This window comes from Sapajus apella, unplaced genomic scaffold, assembly GCF_009761245.1.
Source record: "Sapajus apella isolate SASKATOON/1434 unplaced genomic scaffold, GSC_monkey_1.0 scaffold19, whole genome shotgun sequence".
In the NCBI taxonomy this organism is placed as follows: Eukaryota; Metazoa; Chordata; class Mammalia; order Primates; family Cebidae; genus Sapajus; species Sapajus apella.
In genome coordinates, this window is record NW_022436959.1 from 13,822,565 (window position 1) to 13,847,299 (window position 24,735).

Sequence of the window (24,735 nt, forward strand, 5' to 3'; positions counted from 1 at the left end):
CCTTTGAAATGTTAGTAACAGTGTATCATTCTGGTACTTGGTGCCCTTCTGAACACCGCCATGAGGACTCCTTGGACAGCACTTGGGAATGTGTAAAAATCTTGCAGTATCTTGTTGTTCATTTCATATAAATCTGGAGCTGATCCTCAGTCTCAAAGGGAACCTCAAATTTTCACACATGAATGGAAAACAAATGATACCTAATCCTCTTCTAGTTGGGGAGGTTCTGGAAGACAAAAAGGCAGCTTCTAGATTGTTCTCTGTCCCATCCCTCACCCCCCACCTGCTCTCAGTGCTTTTAGAAGTAATTTTCTGGGTCCAGTCCATTTTATTTGTGGCCTCAATACAGAAATGGTTTTGCATTCTTGCCTTACTCGAGTAAAGAATTGCTCATCTTACTGTCTAAACTTTTCCTGTGATTAAGCCATGTGATTAGAATAGCTTTTTCTTCTGGATGTTGTTTGATGGTTTTAATTGGTGGGCTGTAAGGGATTGGAAGATTCCCTTCCAAATGTTGGAGCTAATTGTCAGGAGCAGAAAGCAGGAATTAATTGTTTTTATTTACTACTGTAGCCCCAGGGCCAAGCCCTGCTACATAGAAGGCTCTTTTGTCAAATGACTAAAATGACTACATGTACATTACGTTTGAAGCCCATGACATATATCTAAGATACTTCTCAATTCTCATTATTCATTGTATGTTAGTTTTGCTTTAGAAACCATACTGTTGTAAAGTATGTGGATATTTTTTGACCCAAAGAAGCTTGGTGACAAACTCTCTGCCACATACCTATCTCTGTAATGTGCTACAAGGCACATCTCTGGCCCTGTTGTTACTACTGTATTTCCTATTTTTTAGTATATGTGCTGCCCAAGCGAGCACACTACCGTATTTCCTGAAGAACCTGTGAGTGTGCTGGGAAGAAGAGGTTGTATCCAAAAATGCCATTCTGCAAGCTTTGGACCAGCTACAGAAATGACAGGATTATTTTGCCTTTTAAATTTAGAAAGGAGAATGGTTTTTTTTAAATGAGATCCAAGGAAATAAGCTTAGTCTTTCTTTAAAAGTTAGGACTACGCTGCTATGTATACATTGCTAATGTGTTTGTTCCAGCCGGCCTTAAAGGACATGCATATTCATCATAGGCACCATGCCTGCATTGGACTAGCTGACCCATTTCTCATGCAGAACCAAAAAGAACTGTACTGAGTTGTGGTCCATACCCACCCGCCCCCTGCACTGGCATCTGATCCTGCTTTCCCTTGCTTTGAAGCAGAAGATGTTGGGTGCTGGTTACCTGAATATAGAATTAATGGTCCTGACCTCATCATGTAGGAGTGGGAAAGATAATTGGACCATAGCCTAGTCAGTCGGCCTGGCTTTCATCTTAAAATTTAAGGGCTTCTTGCTTCCCTTGATCCACCATTACCTGCAGAAATTCATTATATGATTTCCTTTCCTTGTCATGTAGCAGATTAGAGTTGTCCTTTTCGAGCTACTCATTTCCCTGTCAGATGAAAGAGCTGTGACTTAAATCGAACTGTTTGTTTTACTTGAGCAGGAAGATGGGGATAGGGGAAGGGAAGCAATTTTTGTTATATCCGATGATTCATTTGCAGAACTCTGCCAGTGGACTTAATTAACTCTTGATATCAAAATTAGTCATTATCAGAACCTCTGTTTCTGGAATGGTCTCAGAGGACCACCCTAATCTCCAAAGCCACATTCCCTTCTCTCAGGGGATTGGAGTTTAGTAATCCCTAACACAGTGAAAGGGTGGAAATAAACTGCAAAGAAGGATGCTAACATGTTACTGGAAGACAGGTATCACTGACAGTGACCGGTGACTGAAACAGCAGCTGAGAAGAGGACTCTTAAGATTGGGACTGTTGTCTAAGTCACTATTTTTTTATTAGTTAATTTTAGGTAGCCCTTAATCTATTTCATTTCTTCTTTTTTTTTTTTTTTGGAGACAGAGTCTCGCCCTGTCATCCAGGCTGGAGTGCAATGGTGTGATCTTGGCTCACTGCAACCTCTGCCTCCCGGGTTAAAGCGAGTCTCCTGCCCCAGCTTCTCAAGTAGCTGAGATTACAGGCACACGCCACCACACTGGGCTAAATTTTTGTGTCTTTAGTAGAGATGGGGTTTCACCATGTTGGCCAGGCTGGTCTCAAACTCCTGACCTTGTGATTCACCTGCCTCGGCCTCCCAAAGTGCTGGAATTATAGGCGTGAGCCACCATGCCCGGCTAGAATTTGTTTCATTTCTTTGTTGCCCTTATTTTTAGTTCTATCTTTAACTCTTGAGGTAAATCTTCAGGTTTCAACCAAACGTTACGAAAATGAAAGCCAAATCTTGATTTTTATTGGCATGATCAAATGGCAACTCTCAGGGCCATGAGTTACTTAGCTCTTTATCTTCAAGTGTTTGAGTGGCCAAAGGAACTCAACAAATACTTAATTTGTTGAGTAATTTCCCAAAAATACATATTTTTTGATTAGCTGATTTTCTTTCTTGTGCTTTTTAAATAACATCAGACTTATTTTGTACTTAATTTAAAATGCATAAATATGTAAATTTAAAAGTTACCATTTGTCTCACCTGGGTAACCATTGGTAAGTTGGGGATGTATCTCAATAGGACTTGTTGACTGTATTTACTAACATGTGATATCATGGTATGAATTGCATTATTTCAGTTAAGGACTTTTTACTGTGTTGGTACCCTTAATTTTACCACATTTTCAAAAACATCTGATGATATGAATATATTGTTATTTAAGCATCTCTTCCTGTGTTTAACCATCTCTTCCTGTAGTTAGAAATTCTAATTTTCTTTTTGTCTGTTAGAAACAGAACTTTCCCATGCCAGTGGTTGTCAACCACAAATGATCATCCCCGCGCCCCACCCCAACCTCCATGGACATTTGGCAATGTCTGGAGACATTTTTCGCTGTGAGAGCTGGGAGAGGGGCATGCTACTGGCATCTAGTAGGTAGAGGCCAGGGGTGTTAGTCAGTTTCCTACAGTGCACCAGACACCCTATGCACAACAAAGAATCTGACCCAAAAAAGTCAGTAGTGCCAATGGTAAGAAACATCACTCTTAGCCCATGTATGAGACTATATCTGTAGATGTTACAGGAAGTACAGTTCTTTTTTTTTTTTTTTTTTTTTTTTTTTTTTTTTTTTTAAAGTATATAAAAACATTTATTCATTAGAAAACAAGGAGATTGGCAAACATATATTCCAAAGTGAAAGCAGCTCAACACAGTTCAGTTAGGCTAATTTAAGAGAAAGGCCTTTCATTTTAAAGACTGCTTATTTTTTTTAAAAAAGGAGACAGATAAGTATTTTACAAGGGGCACAGAATTAGAATTCCAGGCCACGGTACAAGATACCCTGCACAGGGAGGTCAGGAATGGGCAAGGCCACTCCTAGGATCTGAGCCTGCGAGCCGATGCTCTGAGAATGGGGGTTGTTTTCTTGGGTGTCTCCTCTTCTGTCATCTCTGCTGAAAGATCCTCCTCACTGGACTCATCACTTGAGAAGACAATTTTGGGTTTCTTTTTGGAAGCTTGCTGCTGGGTGTTTGGATGGCGACGGGTAGTACGGCGGAGCTCTGGTGTGACAAAGTCACTGTCTGAGCATGCAGAAGGCAGAGGCTGGTGCCTAGAAACAGTGGATGATTTCTTGGCTGACGGGGCTCTCTGGCTACCTGCTTAGCTAATCTCAAGCTCCTCAATTCCATCCAAACCTCTGGTATGACAGGCCCGAAGCTTCTGCTCAAATTCGTCTATTATAGCCTTGCCGTCAGGCTTGGCCCCACGTCGCAGCTTGCCCACAACTGACAAAAAAGCACTGAAGATGAACTCAGCTGACAGTTTGTCTCCAAAGCAGTCAAAATTGTCAAGCATCTTGCGGAGGCCTCGCTCTGTGAGGGACAGCTGTGACACACAGTAGGCCAGGTCCCGCTGCTGCCACACTCAGTTCGGGCTGTGCAGAATCGCTGATACAGCTTTTCCACCAGGCTCTCTTTCTGCTTGTCCTTGGTGATGTAGGAGAGGAGCTGCTTCATGATGGTGTGGAAAGGCTCTTCCTCCACCTCCAGCTCAGGGTCTGACAGGCGGCTGATGATATCTGGAAGGAGATTATACATTGTGTTGCCCTTGTGGGAGAGCTCGTTGAAGAAGTTCTTGGCCAGGGCAGCAATCTGAGGCCCGGGGTTGATGAGCAGCACCGCCATCTCGCTCACCTGCCCCTTCACCTTCACCATGTCCTTGAGGATCAGGGGGGTCATCAGCAGCCCCACTGTTTTCCGCACTTGCTGAGCAGGGTCCCGGAGGCGAGCATATAGATGAGGAGTCCAGAGGTCCACCAGATTGGGAAAGCGGATGGCCAGATCCCCAGTGGCAACCATGAGGTTAGACCGGACAATGCGAAGTGGAGACTTTTCTAGCATGGTGAACAGAAGACAAAGTTGGGATTCGCAGAAAGTGGCACTGATCATGCAGAACTTGCCAAGGGCAAGTAAAGCAGCTGCAGAGAGGTTGGGGTTGCTGTAGAGGCCTGGATTGTTGCGGACTTTAAGCAAGAGTGGAACAAAGGCAGCCAGGGTCTGTTTGCCATCCAACAGTTCCATCTCACAGATGCCGCGGATCAGTTCTGCCTCCGTGTCATCTGCTGTTGCCCCAACCAGCCCCAGCTCCTCCTCCGTGGCAATCTCAGGGCTTGTATTCTTCTCCTTGGGATCTTTGGTCTTGTGCTCCTGTCCTTCCCGGAGAACTCGGCACCAACAAAGCTCTCCACTCACTGCCTGCCCCAAGTGGACCAGCTGCTTCAGAGCCACTTTCCCAGCCAGGGACAACAGGTTCATCAACATGAAAGGGGGGAACATTGCGGGGGGACTCCTTTGGGTCCTCCTGACTGGTTCTTTTCTCTTCTAGCTTCTCCAGGGCCTGTTTTGCATAGCTCTGCAATATCTGGGCACAGATCACTTCGGAGCCCTCTGCCAGTTGGTAAATGAGGGTCACTGCCACCTCTTTGCATGAGATCCAGAGTGGGTCTGGGTTGACAAAGCCTTTTGTGACCGTCTCCTGCAGTCGCTCAAACAACCTGTGTTCCTGAGGCAGCCGGAAGAGGGGGTGACGTTTGCCCAGAGAAGGCTTTCTCCTGTCAGAGATGTTGGCAATGGCATGGCATGCCTGCTGGGCCAGCCTGTAGTCCTGTGGAAACTTTTCATCCAGCCCTATGCTCACCAGTGTGTCTAAATTGCTTCCCCCAATTTCTGGCTTTCCTCGTGCCATCATGCCAAGAAGCATGACAGAGGAACAGCGTTCTAGAGGAGAGCAGGTGACTTTCTTGGTGGCCTGTTCCCACAGCAGCCAGGTCACTGCTGGTTTCACCTCATCTTTCTGCACAAACTCACAGAGAATTTCCTCAAAAAGACACTGAATGGTCCCAACCGAGGCATCCACTAGCAGCAGCAGAGAGATTCTGAATCAAAGCCTAGGCTTTGACTCTGGCAGAGTCCCCTTTGGGGTTGAGGTAGAGTTGGCGGTAGGCATTAGGCACAGCTTCCTGGACACCAGGGTCCTTAGACCAGATGAGAGGCAGCATGTGGCACACCCCAAACAGGGCCCGGGGTACCCCAAATTGGAAGACCATCACGAAGAATTCAATCATCTCCTGCACCGCTGTAGTTGTGTTTTCATACATCATCTTGCTGATGATGCCAATGGCCTCCGTAATCTTCTGGGAGAAGCTACAGGCATCCTGCAGATACTGCAGCAGCATCTCCTGCTTCACCAGTTTGTCATTTCTCCTCAATTCCTCAGGCTCTGACACACTGGGTTTGTTTTTACAGACAGTCTGTCCTGTGACCATGTTTCCTGTAGACTCCCGGGGATTCTTTTCTTGTATGGAAACTGCTGGGCCTTTGAAGGTAATTCCTAAGATATTCAAGAGCCTGGTCTCCTCTGACTCCTCTGAGTCTATATGACTGAAGGGTTCGGACTCCTGGAAGTGTCCTGTGGCTTCTCGAGTGAGAATGATGGCCTGTTTGTAACTAGCTTTGGCAAGCAGTTGATAGATGTGTCCTTTCACCTCTTCAGTGAGAGCCTCTGTATTGGCCATTTGCTCAGGAATCTCCTCCTCTCCCTAGGGAAGCTTGAGAAGCTGCTGCAGAGTAGACCTCAACTCTGGCAGCATGGCTTCCCACTCCTCCTCTGGGTCCAGCACTGCAGAAGCAGCTGCAGTTCGCCTCTGGGCCCTCATCTCTTGTAATTTCTGGGTCTCCCTCTGCAGTGGTCCAGCAAGGTCAGTATCACTAAGCTTGCAGGAAAAAGGATTATTGGCTAGAAAACTGGCCAGCAGCTGGATGACATTTTTTACATTACCAGCACTGACTTGTCTGCCAGACGTCCCACAGCTAAAGCCACCACTGCCTGGAAACGTGTCAGGGGGAGAGCCTTCTGCTGGCCAATTCGGGTGAAGAGCTGCAAAACACGGCTCCACACAAAGGAGTTGACATCACGGCCATGGGCTTGTAAAGTATCCAAGAACTGGTCGCTGGTGTGTCCGGCTGCAGAAGCAGCCATTCAGAACCTGCAGTACCATCTCTGCCATGGCTGCTAGCACAGCATTACACATCATGTAATTCTCTCCATCCAGGTGATCTAGCAAAATGCACATGCTAGACATCAGGATAGCTGGGACACGTTCTGCTAATTCTGTCAGGAATGCTGCAAAGCCCTTTGTCCCTGAAGGATATTAACTCAACTTTTGGGGACACTTTTGTCCAATTTCTCTTACAGTCTCTCCCACTGTGCTCTTCATTCCATAGTCAGTTGCCCATAGACTCACAGCTGCGACTAGTACAGGTGCCAGGTGTTCAAAGTGCTGCAGCATCTGGATGATCTTCACCGTGGCACTGAGCATATGGTTGTAACGGGTCAAGGCTACACCAAGCAGGTGTGTTATGGCTTCCTGAGTGGGGCGGTTCTTCTGGTGACTAATAGTGGGATCCTCCAGAAGGCAGTAGCAATAGCCAGTAACCAAACTGACAAATTCTTCTTCAATTATTGAGTGGTTCCACAGGTGACAGATGTCCAACTGAAGTAGCTGTGTTAAAAGCTGAAGAATTGGTTGCCTCTCTTCTTCCCAGTCAAAGCCATGGGCTGCCTTGGTCCGAGCTTTCTTACCCTTCCCACCAAGGTCCAGGTCCATGAGGTTTGTCTGCTGGTCATGGTCTCAAAGGATTCCAAGAGTCATATCAGAGCATAACAGTTCATTTTGAGGGCATTTAGATGAGCATTTTGATCTGATACACTCAAGGTTGTATCATCCAGGATAGCTGGAAGCTCTTGGGAGTGGCGGGATACCACTTTTATCGGGAATTCCAGAGTATCTTCTTTGAGGCCAGAATCTATACTTTGAAAGTGATGTAAAATGCTGTAGATAGTATCAAAGTGCTCCAGCATAGCCAGGGGCCCCTGAGCTCGGAAGGCAGCCTGAAATGCTCTAAGCTGTGGTGGAAGATGTTTGATGGACAGTACCTCTTGCACAACATACTGATTCACCCCTCCACTTCTCAACAACTCCTCTGGGGATAATGGCAAATGGAACTCATACATCCGGGGGGCCATCTTCTCCTACAGGCTCACAGGGCTGGGGATCTCACCCGTGAATCCTCTGACTCCGGCAGTCGGGCTGAAATCGAAGTACAGCTCTTGAGCCATGAGATGCTCAGCATTTTGCTGACCAGTTTGCTCTATACTTGCACCAAAAGTACTGGGTGTGCCCTGTTACCCATCATCTTGCCCATATTTAATTTTTTTCTATCTCAATTTTTGCAAGTCTAGAATAAAATGACATTCGTTTAACTGGCACACATTTAATTACTAGTGAAATTAAACATCATTTTGAGTTTATTGGCCATGCTTTTCTCGAAGTAGAATTGCCTCTCTCCAGGTTCCTATTCCTATCACTATCTGTTGCAGACTTTCCTCTATCAAGGAGGCAGAATGTGGGAAGAACCTTGCAAAGGGGAAACAGGTTGGTGAAATCTGCTCATCCAATGAATGAATGAATGGTGGATGTACTGTGCAGAATAAACAGTTCAACTTGGCTTGTGGGATTCCAACTCCTCTCTTGGCATGCCCTCCAGTTCCCATTTGTTTTAGAGCAGATTGAATCCAGGCTCTTTGTCATAAGACATTTGTTCTGTGGCATCTAAAAGGAAGCTGTAAGCACAAACAGCTTGGGTAGAATGGAAAGATGTCCCTGCTTGGTTGGATTGAGGAAGGAGAAAGGGGAGTGTTTCTAGAATTAAAATTTGTCTCGTAAGGCATTAATGTTGACAGCTTATTGAAAGTTTATGCTCTTGAGGGAAGTGAGTCATCTGCTTTGTGCTGAAGCCCTGTGACTTTGCAGTTGGTAATTACAGACTCCACTGTGAATACACCCTTACGGTTCTCTTTTCCTCTCTGCTTGCACCTACTGTCAGAATTGATGTCCACCGTAAAGAGAATGCAGGGGCTGCTGAGAAGTCGATTACTATCCTCTCTACCCCTGAAGGCACCTCTGCGGCTTGTAAGTCTATTCTGGAGATTATGCATAAGGAAGCTCAAGATATAAAATTGTGAGTAAAGAAGACTGTCCTGTGAAAAAGGTTGTTATTTGTGCTCTTGTATTTTGGATTTGTCTGACTCAGTTCTTAGGAATTGCCAACAAACAAAGGGAAATATCCTGATGAGCTACAGTGGTTGGCACTGTTGATTTGGTTGTGAAGCATTAAGTCTTTTAATATTTAAATAGTTTCATTCATGTTTGAACATGGGACAAGTGGTGACAATGGAAAAGAGAAGTGCAGCTATAAAAGTAAGCAACTTGGGGAACCTAGAACAAGGAGGTATCCTGGATTAACCCAAGACAGAAGCCCCAAATCTTGACTCATCTTTTACTCAGAGCTCATTGGAGCTCTTTCCTTGTCCTCTGCCCAGCCCCACCTTGGAGCAGCAGGGAGTGTGGAGGTGGGAAAGTGCCTAAGTCTCTTCTAAGGCAAACTGGAGACGTATTTGGGCTGGAATTCTAAATAGTTGTTCCAGGAACTTTGAGTGAAGGTTGGGTTCTGTGCCACATTTAGCATATAGAACAGGGCTGCACTGAAAGTAGAATCCAGAGTAGGGCACTGGAGTTAGTGTGGGGACCTCATCACCAACCGTAATTTGTAGAAAACTTTAAATATGTTTTAATAATATTATATATGGGTGCCATTTAAAATATTAAAGTAAAAATTTTTTTAAAGAATGTAATTATTTTAGTATAGAGAAAAATAGGCCAGGTACAGTGGCTCAAGCCTGTAATCCCAGCACTTTGGGAGGCCGTGGCGGGTGGATCGTGAGGTCAAGAGATCGAGACAATCCTGGGTAACACAGTGAAACCTTGTCTCTACTAAAAATACAAAAAATTAGCTGGGTGTGATGGCACACACCTGTAGTCCCAGCTACTCGGGAGGCTGAGGCAGGAGAATTGCTTGAACCCAGGAGGTAGAGGTTGCAGTGAGCCGAGATCGTGCCACTGCACTACAGCCTGGAGACAGAGCAAGACTCCATCTCAAAAAAGAGAAAAGTAAAGGAAAAGCCCACCATCTATTAACCGCATGACATTTTTAAACAGTGAAATATATATATATGAATGAGACTTGGAAATTCAGAAAGCTACAAAATGAAAAGTGAGAGCTCTCCTTTCTCCAAAGCGTAACCATTGTTTCTTCTATTTTCTTCTATAAATTATGCACATATCTCCAGGTGTATATTTATACTGGAATTTTACCATTGTTTATTTGTACATTGTGTTTTGGTAGTAGGGCTTAAGGAATATGGTTTTGAGTAAGAGACTCCATCACTGAAGATATTTCCTGAAGTGAATAAAACTGTTTTAAAAGTAACTTCTGCATTTTTTCCTCCCTTTCTATCCATGCATTGCTAGAATGCTGGCCAATTGTCAGCAAGTTTTAAGCTGTTCCTAACATAGTGCTTCCCAGATGGCAGATAGAAAGTATATGTTTAATGTGTGAATGTTGTCTTTTTACCCAATAATAGGTTTACTTATTCTAATTTTATGACTATTTTTCTATTTACAGCACAGAAGAGATCCCCTTGAAGATTTTAGCTCATAACAACTTTGTTGGCCGTCTTATTGGTAAAGAAGGAAGAAACCTTAAAAAAATTGAGCAAGACACAGACACTAAAATCACGATATCTCCGTGAGTGCTCCTTTGTTTTTGAATTAGAAAACTTTCAAACCCTGTAATACGCTGCATGTTGTATATTGGGCTTGGCTTCCCACTTTACAGCTGCTTCAGCTAGCCTGTGCTACTGTACTTACACATGGTTTCTCAGACGCAGCCTGCTGCCTGCTACATTTCTGACCCCATACTGAAAGCTTATTATCTGCTTCTGGCAGGAGGAACCAAATGCTTTACATTCATGTTTTCTTTAATATATATATATATATTTCAAGACAGGGTTTCACCATGTTGGTCAGGCTGGTCTTGAACTCCCGACCTCAAGTGATCCGTCCGCTTTGGCCTCCAAAGTGCTTGGATTACAGGCATGAGCCATCACGCCTGGCCACATTCATGTTTTCTAAACGCAGTCTTAACAATGTTTTATGACATTTATTCCTAGCGTTGGAATATGTAACCCAGTTTATTATCCTTTGTCGTGTTACGCATTATGCCAACATTTGACAGCTTAAGACAATGGAGAACACTAATTGCTCAGCTAGTTTTTATGGGTGGTTCTGGCTTGGGGTGTCATGATGCTACTGACAAGTCGATGCTGGCTGTTGGCAGGAGGCCTCAGTTCCTTCCACATGGGCCTCTCCATAGAGCTGCTTGAGTGTCCTCAAGACATGGCAGCTGTCAAGATGGAGACTGCATTGTCTTTTATAACATAGCCTCAGAAGTTACACTCTATCATTTTTCTAATATTGTTTACATAAGTCAGCCCTGTTTGGTACGTATGTGGGGGACTGCAGATAACTGGGTGGCAGGGAGTCACCTTGGAGACAGGCTACCACACCTAGAATCTGGATGGTCTGAAATTACATAGAAAGGTTTTTCTTTTTCTGAGGGTGACTATTCTTAGTTTCAGTCAGAGTACTCAAAACGGTGGGAAAAGATTGATGAACTGAGGAAGAATGGTAGGGGAAAGACTGATCCACAGTGTTGTGTAGCAAGTTTTCAAAGGAGGTAGTACAGAAGCAGGAAACTTCGGTTTGGTTGTAAAGAATGGAAAAAAACCCACAAAGTGTTAAATATGGTAATACTACTTTGTCTTAAATTTACCCCCAGAAAGGGGAGAGTTTTAAAAGAAAAAAATCTTAACAGTGATTCTAGAAACAGCTATTTAAAAACTGTAATACAGAATCCTTGGCAGGGCCAGGTTCAGACTGAATTAGAATTATATACTTCTTTTTGAAGTAGTCTAAGAGAAATAGTCTTTATTATATAAATGTTCATATTTTTAGCAAGTTTTAGGAAAATATTAAGGAATAACTTCCCATTCATCTGGCTCAAGGTTAAGCTGTGACATTTTACTAGTTGTGAAAATAAGAACTTCAGGAAGATGAAGGAGATTTGTACCAATAACCCATATTCTCTCAATTTGTATACTTAGTTCTGTTTTCCATGGCAGGTATCTCTCACTGCTTTCCTGCATAGGCTTAGGTGTTTTCAGGTCTGATTTTTAGTGGCCTTTGAAAGTTCAGCAGGGAACTGAACTTAGGTCCCGCAGGGAGTGTCTGAATATTGTTGCTGCTGTCTAACGTTTTTGTTGTCTAAATGGCCACCAGTGAACCATTGTAAATTTTACTCAAGATGGACTGATATTCCACCAGCCTACTTCAATCTAAATTCAAAAAAAAAAAAAAAACTGGTAAAAACTAGTTTAAACACGTGAAGTTTGGCTTGTGGTTTTCAGTATTTTCATTCTTTCTCCTTGCTTGGTGAGCCAGAAAATACAATTGCACGAGAATGCCAATTATGCCTACAATTGGTTAGTCCAGACTAGGAACATACTTATGAAAGGTTATGTACTTAGATTATATGGTTTCCAAAAAACTATACATCTTTCCAGTCATTTTTCCATTCACTGTTTAATTGTGAAAATGGTTCAACTTTAAGCGGTTGAGAAGTAAGCTATATTTAAAAGACGGACTTGATTGATCTATATGTACCCGGTAATCTTTACTTGAAAAGATGGGAGGCCAAGTATTTTCTTCTCTCTTGCAGCTTTACAATTTTGGATTTATGTCTTTTGGGGCTTACTCATTTCCCATCATGTTTTACCACCCACTTTTACCTATTACCAAGCTCCACAGTTTGTTTTTAATTGCCATGGGTGGCAGAATTATTATTAACTGCCCTCTTTCTACAATTTTCATTCTTTTTCTTTCCCTTCTTTCTCACTCTGCAGATTGCAGGAATTGACGCTGTATAATCCGGAACGCACCATTACAGTTAAAGGCAATGTTGAGACATGTGCCAAAGCTGAGGAAGAGATCATGAAGAAAATCAGGGAGTCATACGAAAATGATATTGCTTCTATGAATGTTAGTTTTGTTACGAAGAGCATGTCTTTATTCTAAAAAATAGTTAAAATGATGTTTCTAACTGCATTCATAGTGAATTCTTTTGTGGCATTATCATTAGAAGAAGTTCTAGTTGATGTTTAGCACTGCAGCAAGTACCCTGGGATAGTGGTGAAGATACTGGCTTTAACATAAAGCTTTGCTGTCTCTGTGACTTTAGCAAATTATTTAGTCTTCGAGCATTAGCCTTCTTCTCTGAAGTAAGGCTGGTGTCTACCTACAAAGGTTAATAAAGTACCTCTTTTACAATGCTAATTTGAGAGAGTTTAATATAGAAGGAATATTACATGAACTGGATTTGAATCAAAGACAAACCATTTACGAGCTGCAATTCTATTCTCTTAGATGATTTACTTAGCCTCTCTGAGCCTCAATTTACTCATCTTTAAAATGGGACTACTGCCTACCTTGCGTGCTTATTAGGATTACAATAGCCATAATGCATATCGAAGTTAATGTTAAGATTACAGGTTTAAAACTTACTTGGTTACTCATATAAACCTTGGAGATACAAGAATTTCAATTGATTAAACAATCTGCCTAGTGCATCTGAGGCTATTAAAGCAAATTGCTGGCATTGCTTAGTGAGTGAAATGGTGCTGAAAATGGAACACTTCAAAAGTCCATCTTAAATTTTAAAGAAAATGATTCAAAAAAAATTTTTTTTCAATTGGGCCAGACATCTGAAACACAAAACCTGAGAGAACGAAAATGTGAAAACATTGCCTTTGTCAGGAAGTGTAGAATGCAAACTGTTTTACACCCCACATGACTCCCTGCCAACCTTCTTCATATTATCACTACTTGGCTCCAAATGTCTTAGAATCAGTTGGGATTAAATCTACCCCCCATAGGCCTTTTAAAAAGATTGTCAAGTACACTCCAGTCTCCCTTCCACCATCTACATTACATCCTCAACCTTTATAAAATTAAACAAATTAAAATCCCCTTTCTGGCTCCTATATCCATTCCAGTGATATGTTTACTTGCAGTAGTTACATGGGGATGGGTCCCGATTTCCAGAGGGCTCAACTTTGAGTTTTCTAGACCCATGGTTGCTAAATTTTACTCAGCGAGTAAAGATTTCTTAACAGCTGGTTTGCTTTTCAATGAACCAGTCTCACTTGATTACCTCTTAAACTCTGATACATTACTTTCACTCTATATTTAGTTTGCTAACAATATGTAGGGTACAGTTTTATCTAAGCCCTGTGAGCTAGTCATAAGGAAAAGGAAGGCTGCCCTTGAGATATCTTAATGCAGTTATAAACGATGTACTCAAGTAAAGTCCCATGGAACATCTGCTCTGACTTATAAGATGTTTTTTTTTAATTAGATCAATAGTTTGAATATTGTCACTTAAAAATGCTCACTTTCGCTTGATCCTTTTAATTGTCAAATTAAGGGTCCTTTTTACTATTGCAGCTTCAAGCACATTTAATTCCTGGATTAAATCTGAACGCCTTGGGTCTGTTTCCACCCACTTCAGGGATGCCACCTCCCACCTCAGGTCCCCCTTCAGCCATGACTCCTCCCTACCCACAGTTTGAGGTAAGATAACTGGCCTTGGCTTTCTTTGTGATTGGGCAAAATCTTAATGTAAACCTAGTCCCTGGTGATCATCTATTTAGAGCCAACATATGCTCTCCAGTTCTTGCTAATGAAGCCGACCTATGGAGTGTGGAGTAGACATGGGATTATTTTGAAGTTTTTGGATAGTAGGGTTGTCAACATGTGTTTCCAAATATCACAAGAAAAGTTTGGGACTCTGAGGTGGCAGGAGAAGAAACTTAGTGATTTTTTTTTTTTTTTAATTTTTTAATTTTTTTTTATTCAAAGTTCTGGGATACATGTGCAGAACGTGCAGGTTTGTTATATAGGTATACATGTGCCATAGTGGTTATTTAAAAATTTTTTTGAGATAGAGTCTCTCTCTGTCACCCAGCCTGGAATGCAACAGGGTGATCTCGGCTCACTGCATCCTCTACCTTCCAGGTTCAAAAATTCTCATGCCTTAGCCTCCTGAGTAACTGGGATTACAGGTGTGTGCCACACCGCACCCGGCTAATTTCTTTTTGTATTTTTAGTAGAGACAGGGTTTTGCCATGTTGTTCAGGCTGGTCTCAAACTCCTGGCCTCCAGTGGTCTGCCTACCTCAGCCTCTCAAAGTGCTGGGGTTACAGGTGCGAGCTACCAATTCTGGCCAGTAATTATTAAGTACTAAAGGAAAGGATTTTTAAAAGGCTTCCTTCATATTTGTCACTTGGATGTCAAGTCAATGTCTTTGAAAGGTCAGGAGTGACTGTGCGTGTTTTCCATGTTGAGCGTTTGTGCTTTTAAACCAGTGAGATAAGATAGTTTTGCACATAGTTATATTATGTGTGTGCATGCGCATACATTAAGCAGCTCTTTGCTTTGTAAAGAGGTAGGTTATATAAAAAATAAATCTTAGACTGGACACTGTGGCTTACGCCTTTTAGCCCAGCACTTTGGGAGACCAAGGCAGGTGGATCACCTGAGGTCAGGAGTTCCAGACCAGCCTTGCTAACATGATGAAACCCTGTCTCTACTAAAAATACAAAAAAATTAGCCAGGCATGATGGCAGGTGCCTGTAATCCCAGCTACTTGGGAAGCTGAGGCAGGAATCATTGCTTTAACCTGGGAGATGGAGGTTACAGTGAATCAAGATTGTGCCATTATACTCCAGCCTGGGAAACAGAGCAAGACTCCGTCTGAAAAGAGAAAAAAAAAAAAAAAAAAAAACTTTTATATTTGCTTTTAAGAATAGCAGTTTCCTTGAGGTCACAAATAGGAGACTAGCGATGGTATAAAAATAACCATAGCACACAGCAGACAACTGATACAATAAATTATTTTGAAAGTAGTTCAAAATTCATTTGCATTACCCATGATAATTGGAGGTAGACAGTCCTGTGACATTCTAGGATCTTCCTTCATGAATTTGTTTTTACATCTCTCCCTTTTTAGCTCTCTTAATAGTAATATTTTGAGTGATACTTCTTATACCAATTTAGGGAAATGTCCAGGTGGCATAGGTTGGGGATTCCATTGTTATCAGTACCTAGAATAAATATGTAGAGTAAAATGACATTAAAATTGTACAGAAAATGCAGATGGCTCAAATTGTCCCTTTTACCCCTTTAAAAATGAAAATTTCCTTTTCCTGTCCTTGAACCCACCAAGCTGACAGGGATTCTGAGCAGATGCCCTCTTGCTGTGTGTTTCTGCTTTTACTGTCAGCAGCATCTTGTCTCCTCTGCAATCCACTTGCCATTTCTAGTTAGTTTGGGCCTAGAAACCATATAACAGATAGAAGGATAGCCATCAAAATTTCAGCTACATGTGAAGTGTGCATAGATTCATTACATGTCCTCTAAAGTGGCTGACATGTTTGTACCTTGATGCTAAAGGGGACTGGTGGAAAGAACCCCGGAGACAGATCCTAAGTCTGGCCCACTGCTTCTGCCATAATTTTGTGTCACTAAAGGTCAGACTACTTGGCTCTGGGTTTATTTTGTCACTTGTATAATGAAAAAACAACCAGAAGGGCCAGGCGTGGTGGCTCACGCCTGTAATCTCAGCACTTTGTGGGGCCGAGGCAGGCAGATCACCTGAGGTCAGGAGTTCAAGACAAGCCTGGCCAACATGGTGAAACCCTGTCTTGGGGCGGGGGCGGAAATGAACCAGAAGAATTGTGTCTAAAGACTGTAAGGTCACACATTTCTAGTTTCTATAGAATTCAGTAATAGGAAAGGTTGGCCGGGGGCGGTGGCTCAAGCCTGTAATCCCAGCACTTTGGGAGGCCGAGGCGGGTAGATCACGAGATCAAGAGATTGAGACCATCCTGGTCAACATGGTGAAACCCTGTCTCTACTAAAAATACAAAACATTAGCTGGGCATGGTGGTGCGTGCCTGTAATCCCAGCTACTCAGGAGGCTGAGGCAGGAGAATTGCCTGAACCCAGGAGGCGGAGGTTGCAGTAAGCCGACATTGCGCCATTGCACTCCAGTCTGGGTAACAAGAGTGAAACTCCGTCTCAAAAAAAAAAAATGCTATATAAAAAAAAAAAAAAAGGAAAGGTTGAAGGAGGAATGGGGGAGAATGAGCCTAAAATAGGAATCTTAGAGTACATCTAGACACTTAGCTTTGAACACGCCCACTAGATTATGTGTGTGTTAGAGGATTGAGTTTCGGGTGGGTGTGTCCCCAACACTTTGTAAAAGCTACAATGAGCTGATCATGTGAAGTAACTGTGCTAGGAGAGTTCACATCTAACCAACATTTCTGCTAGTTGCCCAATTAGCTTTCTCTCTGGGTGGGTTGCTTAACCTCTCTGTTCCTTTCATTCCCAGTTTGTAAATTGAAGTGTCCCTTTAACTCTTTTCTTGTCTCCATACTGGTGACACGTTCCAATCAGCAAAGCTTTTCTCATCACAAGTGGTCACAGAATAGAACATTCTTGGACATCAGTCATTTATACTTAAGTGGATGCTTCAGTAGCCAAAATTCCTAAAGTGAACTTGTAGGTAACTATTTTTAAAATATATAGATAAGACTGCATATTCTCTGGATTTAGTCATTTTTCGGACTTAACGTATGGTTCTGTGTATCAGGTTCCTATGTTAGAAAAATTAAGAATGCTTTCTCTGAGAAAAGTGAGCTCATATTAAGAACTTATATTTCTCAAGTACTTCTACAGTCTTAAATGTCTGAATGACTTAAATCAGTGGCAGTTTTGTTTTATTTTAAGAATGGGAGGAGGAGGTCTGTGATGTTTACTTTAATAAAAGTTGAGGCCGGGCGCGGTGGCCACACCTGTAATCCCAACACTTTGGGAGGCCGAGGCAGGTGGATATGAGGTCAAGATATCGAGACCATCCTGGCCAACATGGTGAAACCCCATCTCTACTGCAAAATACAAAAATTACCTGGGCATAGTGGCGCCCGCCTGTAGTCAGCTGCTCGGGAGGCTGAGGCAGGAGAATTGCTTGAACCCAGGAGGTGGAGATTGCAGTGAGCCGAGATCGCGCCACTGTACTCCAGCCTGGCACCTGGCGACAGAGCAAGAGACTCTGTCTAAAAAAAAAAAAAAAAGTTGAGCCAAGAGTAAATATAACGAAGATGTCACTAGAATAGGTCATCTTGCTTCTCCTGAGTCATTTAAGCTAAATTAAATAGGTGCCATTAGAAGGAACAAATGAGAACAGAAGATGCAGAAGCTGCCACCAGTAAAAATACTGCAACAGGGCAAGAGCTGCAAACACATAACAGTCTGGCAGTTTCAAGGACAGGCAAAGGGAATTCACATTCTTAAACGAATACAACATGGACAATCTTAGCAATCTGCATTCTTCACAGAACTCCAGTGGATATTTTATTCTACATGTATTCCAGGCAGTGATACAATGGAGTCCTCAAATTTATAACTGAATATTTTCCTAAATCATTTACCCAAATCATTTCCCTAAATCATGTATTACTGTTTTTATCTCTTACTTTACTTTCATTGACAGTCTGTGAAATTCATCATTAATTATTCCCTGCTTTAAGGGGGAAAAATGTTTTTCCCATAGGTAAATTAGAATTACCCCAGACAATTTGAATTAAAATCCTCAGGGATAGGCATAAGGCATAGGTAAGAAGTTTGAAAGCTCCCTAGATGACTCCAGTGCGTAGCCAAGGACAGCAACAACTGCTCTGTTTAATTAGTTAGGAACCTGTGTCCTACTTAAATAAATAAAAATCTCAGTGGGAGCAGGTGGAAGCTCAGAAATGTGTAGTTTCTTTTTGTTTTTTGTTTTGAGATGGAGCTTTGCTGTTGTTGCCCAATCTGGAGTGCAATGGTGCAATCTCGGCACATCGCAACCTCTACCTCCCAGGTTCAAGCCATTCTCCTGCCTCAGCCTCCCAAGTAGCTGGGATTACAGGCATGTACCACCCTACCCAGCTAATTTTTTGTACTTTTAGTACCATGCTGGTCAGGCTGGTCTCAAACTCCCAACCTCAGGTGATCTGCCCACCTTGGCCTCCCAAAGTACTGGGATTACAGGTGTGAGCCACCATGCCTGGCCAGAAATGTGTAGTTTTATAAAGGTCATCAGGAGTTTTCTGCTGCCCATTCATTGTCAAGAACTGTTCTTTTCAAAAGATGGGATCTCACTCTGTTGCCCAAGCTGGACTTGAACTGCTGGGTGCAAGTAATCCTCCCACCTCTGATTCCCAGGTAGCTGGGACTACAGGCATACACCATCATGCCCAGCTAAGAACTACCATTCTACAAAGAATGTTCACAAGTCTTTGGAGAGGCGCTTCAGTGTTGGAAAGAACATTTTCTGTTGATATCAGTACATGGGAAAAAAAGTTTAGGATAAGCACAAATACCTACCAGTTGTGTATGTCCCCTTTTCTGCCTTGTTCTTTGCCTAAACAGTGGGGCGGGCGGTGGGGGGGAAACACACACACTTCTTTCTCTCTGGACCACCTGCCACCCCAACTCATAGGCAAATATGCCAAAAACCTCTCTGGGATATTGCCATATGTCTGTCTTCACTCTATTTTGGCATGTTACATGTATCAGGATTAGATTTGGCTGTGTGTCATTACAAGAAAAAAAAAATGGCTTAAATTACTTTTTCCTTTTTATGAGAAGAGTTCCAGGGTAGATAATCCAAGGCTGGAAGTGGTTCCACTATATCCTCCAGGACTGCTGCTTCTATCTGCCTTGTGTGCCATTCCCTGGCCCAGGATAACTGCTCAAGCTCCAACTATTGGGTTTGTTTCCAGCCATCAAGAAGGATAAAGGATTGCTGGGTATGGTGATAGACACCTGTAGTCGCAGCTACTCGGGAGGCTGAGGTGGGAGGATTGCTTGAGACCAGGATTTTGAGTCCAGCCTGGGCAATACGGTGAGACCTCGTTTCAAATTGAAAAAAGGATAAAGGATCAAAACTGGCAGCATCCTTATTTAAGGACACTGCCTGAGGACAGCTTTTCATACCTCCATTGGCCTCATATTGGCCAGAACATACCACTGGCTGCACCTAGCTGCAAGAGAAGCTGGGAAATAATCCCTATTTGGGGGCAACAGTGTGCTCATTAAACACAGGGTTTATTACAAAAGGAAAATATGTGTTGGGGACAGCTATTTGTCTGCTTCACTGGATTTGGCACTATTACCTGTTAAAGGAGACTCCCAGAGCCTGGAAGAGAGGAAGTAAACTTTTAAGTTCTCTCAAAAAGCAGAATCTATTCTGGAGAAGAAAATTCTGTATTCCAAATTCCCATTCCTGTGGTTATTTTCTTCTAAATAAAGAGAAAACACCATTATTCAGAAAATCATACTTTCCCTGGACACAATTCAAGTAAATTCTATTTTCAAATAGCTGCCAGGCAATCTTCTGGCTTAATGTTTAGGGAACAATTCTTTAACAAGTATTGTTTTGAGTGTATAACTTCAAGTTGCAGGGGCGGAGGTGGGGGTTTGCAAATACTTAGTTGGAATAGCTTTGCCTTCACTGTTTTTAGACTCTGTTCTTTTTCTAAATCCAGATCACTAATACTTATCTATTATGTGTACCTAGTGGTCACTACTTTTTGAAATACAAATAAACTCTTGTTTTTAAAGGTAAATTTTCCAAACCTTTACCAGTTTCTGTGCTTATCATTGCTTCTTCCTTTCTTTTCTTTCCCTTTTTATAGAGACAGAGTCTTGCTCTATTGGCCAGGCTGGACTGTGATGGCGCAATCTTGGCTCACTGCAAACTCCAGCTCCTGGGTTCAAGTGATTCTTGTGACCCAGCCTCCTGAGTAGCTGGGATTACAAGCATGTACCACCATGGCTAATTTTTTTAGTTTTAGTAGAGACACGGTTTCACCATGTTTGCCAGGCTGGTCTCAAATTCTTGACCATTGCACTCCCATCTGCATCACAGAGCAAGACTCTGTCTCAAAAAAGAGAAAAGAACATACTATGTTTGTGAGAGTCTATTATGTTATTTAAAAAAAAAAACTGGGTTAGAAAGTTAAAAATCGACAGGCATTTTGCTCTCAGCACTTTTAAATTGTTCCTGAACTGCATTCTGGTATCTATACTTGCTGATGAGAAGCTTGCTGTTCCTTTGAAGCTATCACAGATTACACATTAAGATCATGTTTAGTCTGGGCGTGGTGGCTCGTGCCTATAATCCCAGCACTTTGGGAGGTCGAGGTAGGCAGATCATGAGGTCAGGAGATCAAGGCCACTCTGGCCCACGTGGTGCAACCCTGTCTTTACTAAAAATACAAAAATTAGCTGGACATGGTGGCACATGCCTGTAATCCCAGCTATTCGGGAGGCTGAAGCAGGAGAATTGCTTGAACCAGGGAGTTGGAGGTTGCGGTGAGCTAACATTGCGCCTCTGTACTCCAGCCTGGTGACATAGTGAGACTCTGTCTCAAAAAAAAAAAAAAAAAAAAGATGTTTATTCTTGGTGACCTGTAGGTTAACAGTGAACCTCTGCTTTTGTTTTAGAATGTATATTGCCTGTCAAGAAGTATGTTTTGATTGCTAAGTGTTTCAAAGAATATGCCTTATACACACACACACACACACACACACACACACAAATAGTATTTCCTTTTTCTTTCAAAATTGTTTCATTTCTATACTCATGTTTTCTTATTCCTGCTTTGTAGCATGAAAGTAGAATGATGCATCTCTTTTTTTGGATAAATCCCTTGCCTCTATTCCATTCTAGAACTTTGCCCACTAGTTCCCCCACAATATTCTGTTCTTCCCAGAACCTGCCAGGTTGAGTCCCCCCAGAGCCTAAGAGTTGGTTCTTCCAACAGACAAAAAGGCTCTAGTTCCTGCCTAGCAGCTGGCTCATGCAGTACTTAACTGGCAAACTTCGAGTTTATAAATGACAGGAAATGCGCCTTTCAGAAATGCTCAAACAGTAGGGAAGAAGGAATTGGCAGCTAGTGAAGCAGAGCAAGAGCTGGAATTGGCATAGTGCACGTCGCCTTAGCTAGATGGTCTTGGCAGCATGCAGTTGGGTTGGCAGAAGTAAGCCCAAGGGCTGCTGGCTTCATAATTTCGATAGCCTCTTTGGAGTCTTCTCAGAAGTCTCCAAAATGATAGTGTAACCTTAAAATGGCTAGCTTTCTGCTTATAAAAGAGGCAGGAGAGATGAGCACTTTTTAAGGCTTAACATACTCTTTAAGAAACAAAGGGCCTGGTGCAGTGACTTATGCCTGTAATCCCAGCACTTTGGGAGGCTGAGGTAAGAGGATTGCTTGAGACCATGCTGGTCAACATAGGGAGACTCTGTCTCTACAAAAAATTTTTTTTTTTTTTAGATTAGCCAATGTGGTGGCCTGTACCTATGTTCCAGCTACTTGAGAAGCTAAGATGGGAAGATCACCTGAGTCCAGGGAGGTCAAGGCTGCAGTGAGCTGTGATTGAGCCACTGCACTCCACCTGGGTGACAGAGTGAGACCCTGTCAAAATATATATATATGAGTTGGAAGGAATTTTTTAGTCAGATGACTATTTGAGGGAGTCTCTTAATCTTTCTACTTAAGATTTCTCACTGTGGGTGCAACTCCTTTGTTGGTAAACAGTTTCTAAGTAAATAACTCACCGTGCACATTTATTATCTCTGAGAAGTGTCAGTTGTGGTGAAGTTATGGCAAAAAACTTTGCCGTTGTTGTTGTTCTTGTTGTTAAGAGACTTAAGGATTTTGCTCAGGTCATAGAGTTGAGTAAAGTTAGTTTCAGTTCCAGACCAAAATCCATTTAAAAAACAACAACAACAAAACCCCAGGAGTATCTGTTTTACAAGCCAAAGGGAAACCCTGGCATCCTTCCAAGTTCCTGGAGGCTGATCGTGTTGGCTGGCATGCATGTCTCCATGCCTTTGTGATATCTCAGATTTTGTTCCCCACAAAGCAAATACACTTAACCTTACTGTTTGCTCATACTTATATCTCTTCGGTTAGATGATTAGGAATTACTCATTGGCAGACTTCACCAGTTATGCAAACTTTCAGTTGAGCAGCTTTGTTCTTCTGTTATTTCAAGCCATAGTTAAGAGTCTGCCAAGAAGTCCAAAGGAAGTTTTGCCAATAGGCATCTGGCAGAAATCCATTGGGAAGCAGCTTGTGTCTTGTGAACATCCTTCAGCCCTGAAGAATGTATCCAAGAAAAAGGTTTAGGAAGAAGAGTTCAGACAGTGCAACTAGACCTTAACTTAAATGTAAAGAATGTGTAACAAGACTGGGTAATACTAATCAGCCTTTTCAAACCTAGGCCTCATAGACTTAAATGGACAGATGGAAAAGGCTTATCATATACCTTTGCTCTTGCTGCTGAGTTTTGCAAGTAAAAATTTTATCTATTTGTTTGCAGTGTACAAATCCTGACACAGACTTGTTCTAGGATAGGCTTATTCTAGTCTCCATTTCTTTTCTTTTTTCTTTTTTTGAGATGGAGTCCAGAGTCTCACTCTGTCACCCAGGCTGTAGTGCAGTGGCATGATCACGGCTCACTGCAGCCTCTGCCTCTGGGTTCACGCATTTTTCTGCCTCAGCGCCCCAAGTAGTTGGGACTACAGGCATGTACCACCACACCCAGCTAATTTTTGAATATGTAGTAAAGACAGGGTTTCACCATGTTGGCCAGGCTGTTCTTGATCTCTTCACCTCGTGTTCCACCTGCCTCAGCCTCCCAATCTTTTTTCCTTTTTTGAGACAGAGTCTTGATCTGTTGCTCAGGCTGGAGTGCAATGCCATGATCTTGGCTCACTGTAACCTCCACCTCCCAGGTTCAAGCAGTTCTCCTGCCTCAGCCTCCTGAGTAGCTGGAATTGCAGGTACATACCACCATACCTGGCTAATTTTTGTAATTTTAGAAGAGATGGGGTTTCACCATGTCAGCCCACTGGTCTTGAACTCCTGACCTCAAGTGATCAGCCCGCGTCAGCCTTCCAAAGTGCTGGAATTACAGGCGTGAGCCACGGCACCTGGCCCATAGCTTATTCTGAATCCCATGTAAGAATGAATTGTACTAAAGAGCCAATTTAATGATTGTCAAGTTGACACCATGTTTATGTGAGCTGCCTTATATTCCCAGAGGAAAGTTTTCTTGAAAAGTAATCTTTAGTTAAGATGATGCTTTGTCGATAGGAAATTGGACGATGTTCAGAAATGTCTGCACCAAGCCTCAGACATCTGATGAGTCAACTTTTCTTTAAGACACCATTGCCAACCACACATCATTGTCCATCATTGGAGGGCACCATCTCCTGCTATGGAAAAACACTTAGTTTGCCTCTAACTGTGCTTCTTGTATTTGACAAGTTCTGTTGCTTCTGTTTTTGTTCCAGGATAGGACATTTTGAAGTCTACACATTGATTCTTGATGTATGTGCCCTTTTTTTCCATTATATTTAGGTCCTTTTGACCCTTTTCTACTGGCCACCATTCCTTTTCCAAAGCTTCACACAACATTTCTCTTAAGTTAATGCTTCATCTTCATTTTGGGTTTGTTATTTCTCATCAGCAAAACAAGAACATGGACAACCCTTCATCACCATGTCAGAAAGATCCACTTTGCTTCTGTTTCTCACAACAGCAGCCGTGGACGTGTTCCAGGCTAAGACACATGCATGTTCAAGCCAGACTTTCAGTCTGAGGAGGATGCTGCTACATTAGTGTTTTCTGGGGATATTTAGGAGTTGCTCTCTGAAGCCAGTACCAGGAATAGTCATTTTTACTAAGCAAATGAATACTTCTGTTCTCATAGTAATGGGAAATCATGCAACTTTTTTAAAAAATAAGCTGCTTGGAAGCTTAAAGCCAAATTTGTATAACAGCATTTTGGCTTCATTTTATCTTGAATGTTCAGGTCCCTGTGCTCTTATTTCTTTACCTCCTTTGTTTTATCTTTCCAGATAATGTGTATTTTATAAGCAGCATAAAATTCTTTTTGGAGCAAGGCCCAGGAAACAAATAATTACACAGTCATGATGAAATACTGTGGGGTAAATCTGGGAAAGTTACACGTTAGATTTAGT

At 42.4% G+C, this 24,735-nt stretch overlaps 1 protein-coding gene and 1 pseudogene across 2 annotated transcripts in view; one reads left to right on the plus strand and one right to left on the minus strand.

The window, feature by feature from the left end:
• IGF2BP3 (insulin like growth factor 2 mRNA binding protein 3) overlaps nucleotides 1-24,735 on the plus strand; it is a 160,982-nt gene that overhangs the window by 121,457 nt on the left and 14,790 nt on the right. The window contains exons 7-10 of the mRNA XM_032286997.1: nucleotides 8,506-8,640; nucleotides 10,144-10,266; nucleotides 12,482-12,617; nucleotides 14,082-14,207. Coding sequence (XP_032142888.1) covers nucleotides 8,506-8,640; nucleotides 10,144-10,266; nucleotides 12,482-12,617; nucleotides 14,082-14,207 — 520 coding nt within the window. The remainder of the gene's footprint in view (nucleotides 1-8,505; nucleotides 8,641-10,143; nucleotides 10,267-12,481; nucleotides 12,618-14,081; nucleotides 14,208-24,735) is intronic.
• Nucleotides 3,193-7,737, minus strand: LOC116557485 (annotated as a pseudogene). The gene has a single exon (XR_004271536.1). The product of XR_004271536.1 is annotated as a condensin complex subunit 1 pseudogene (transcript).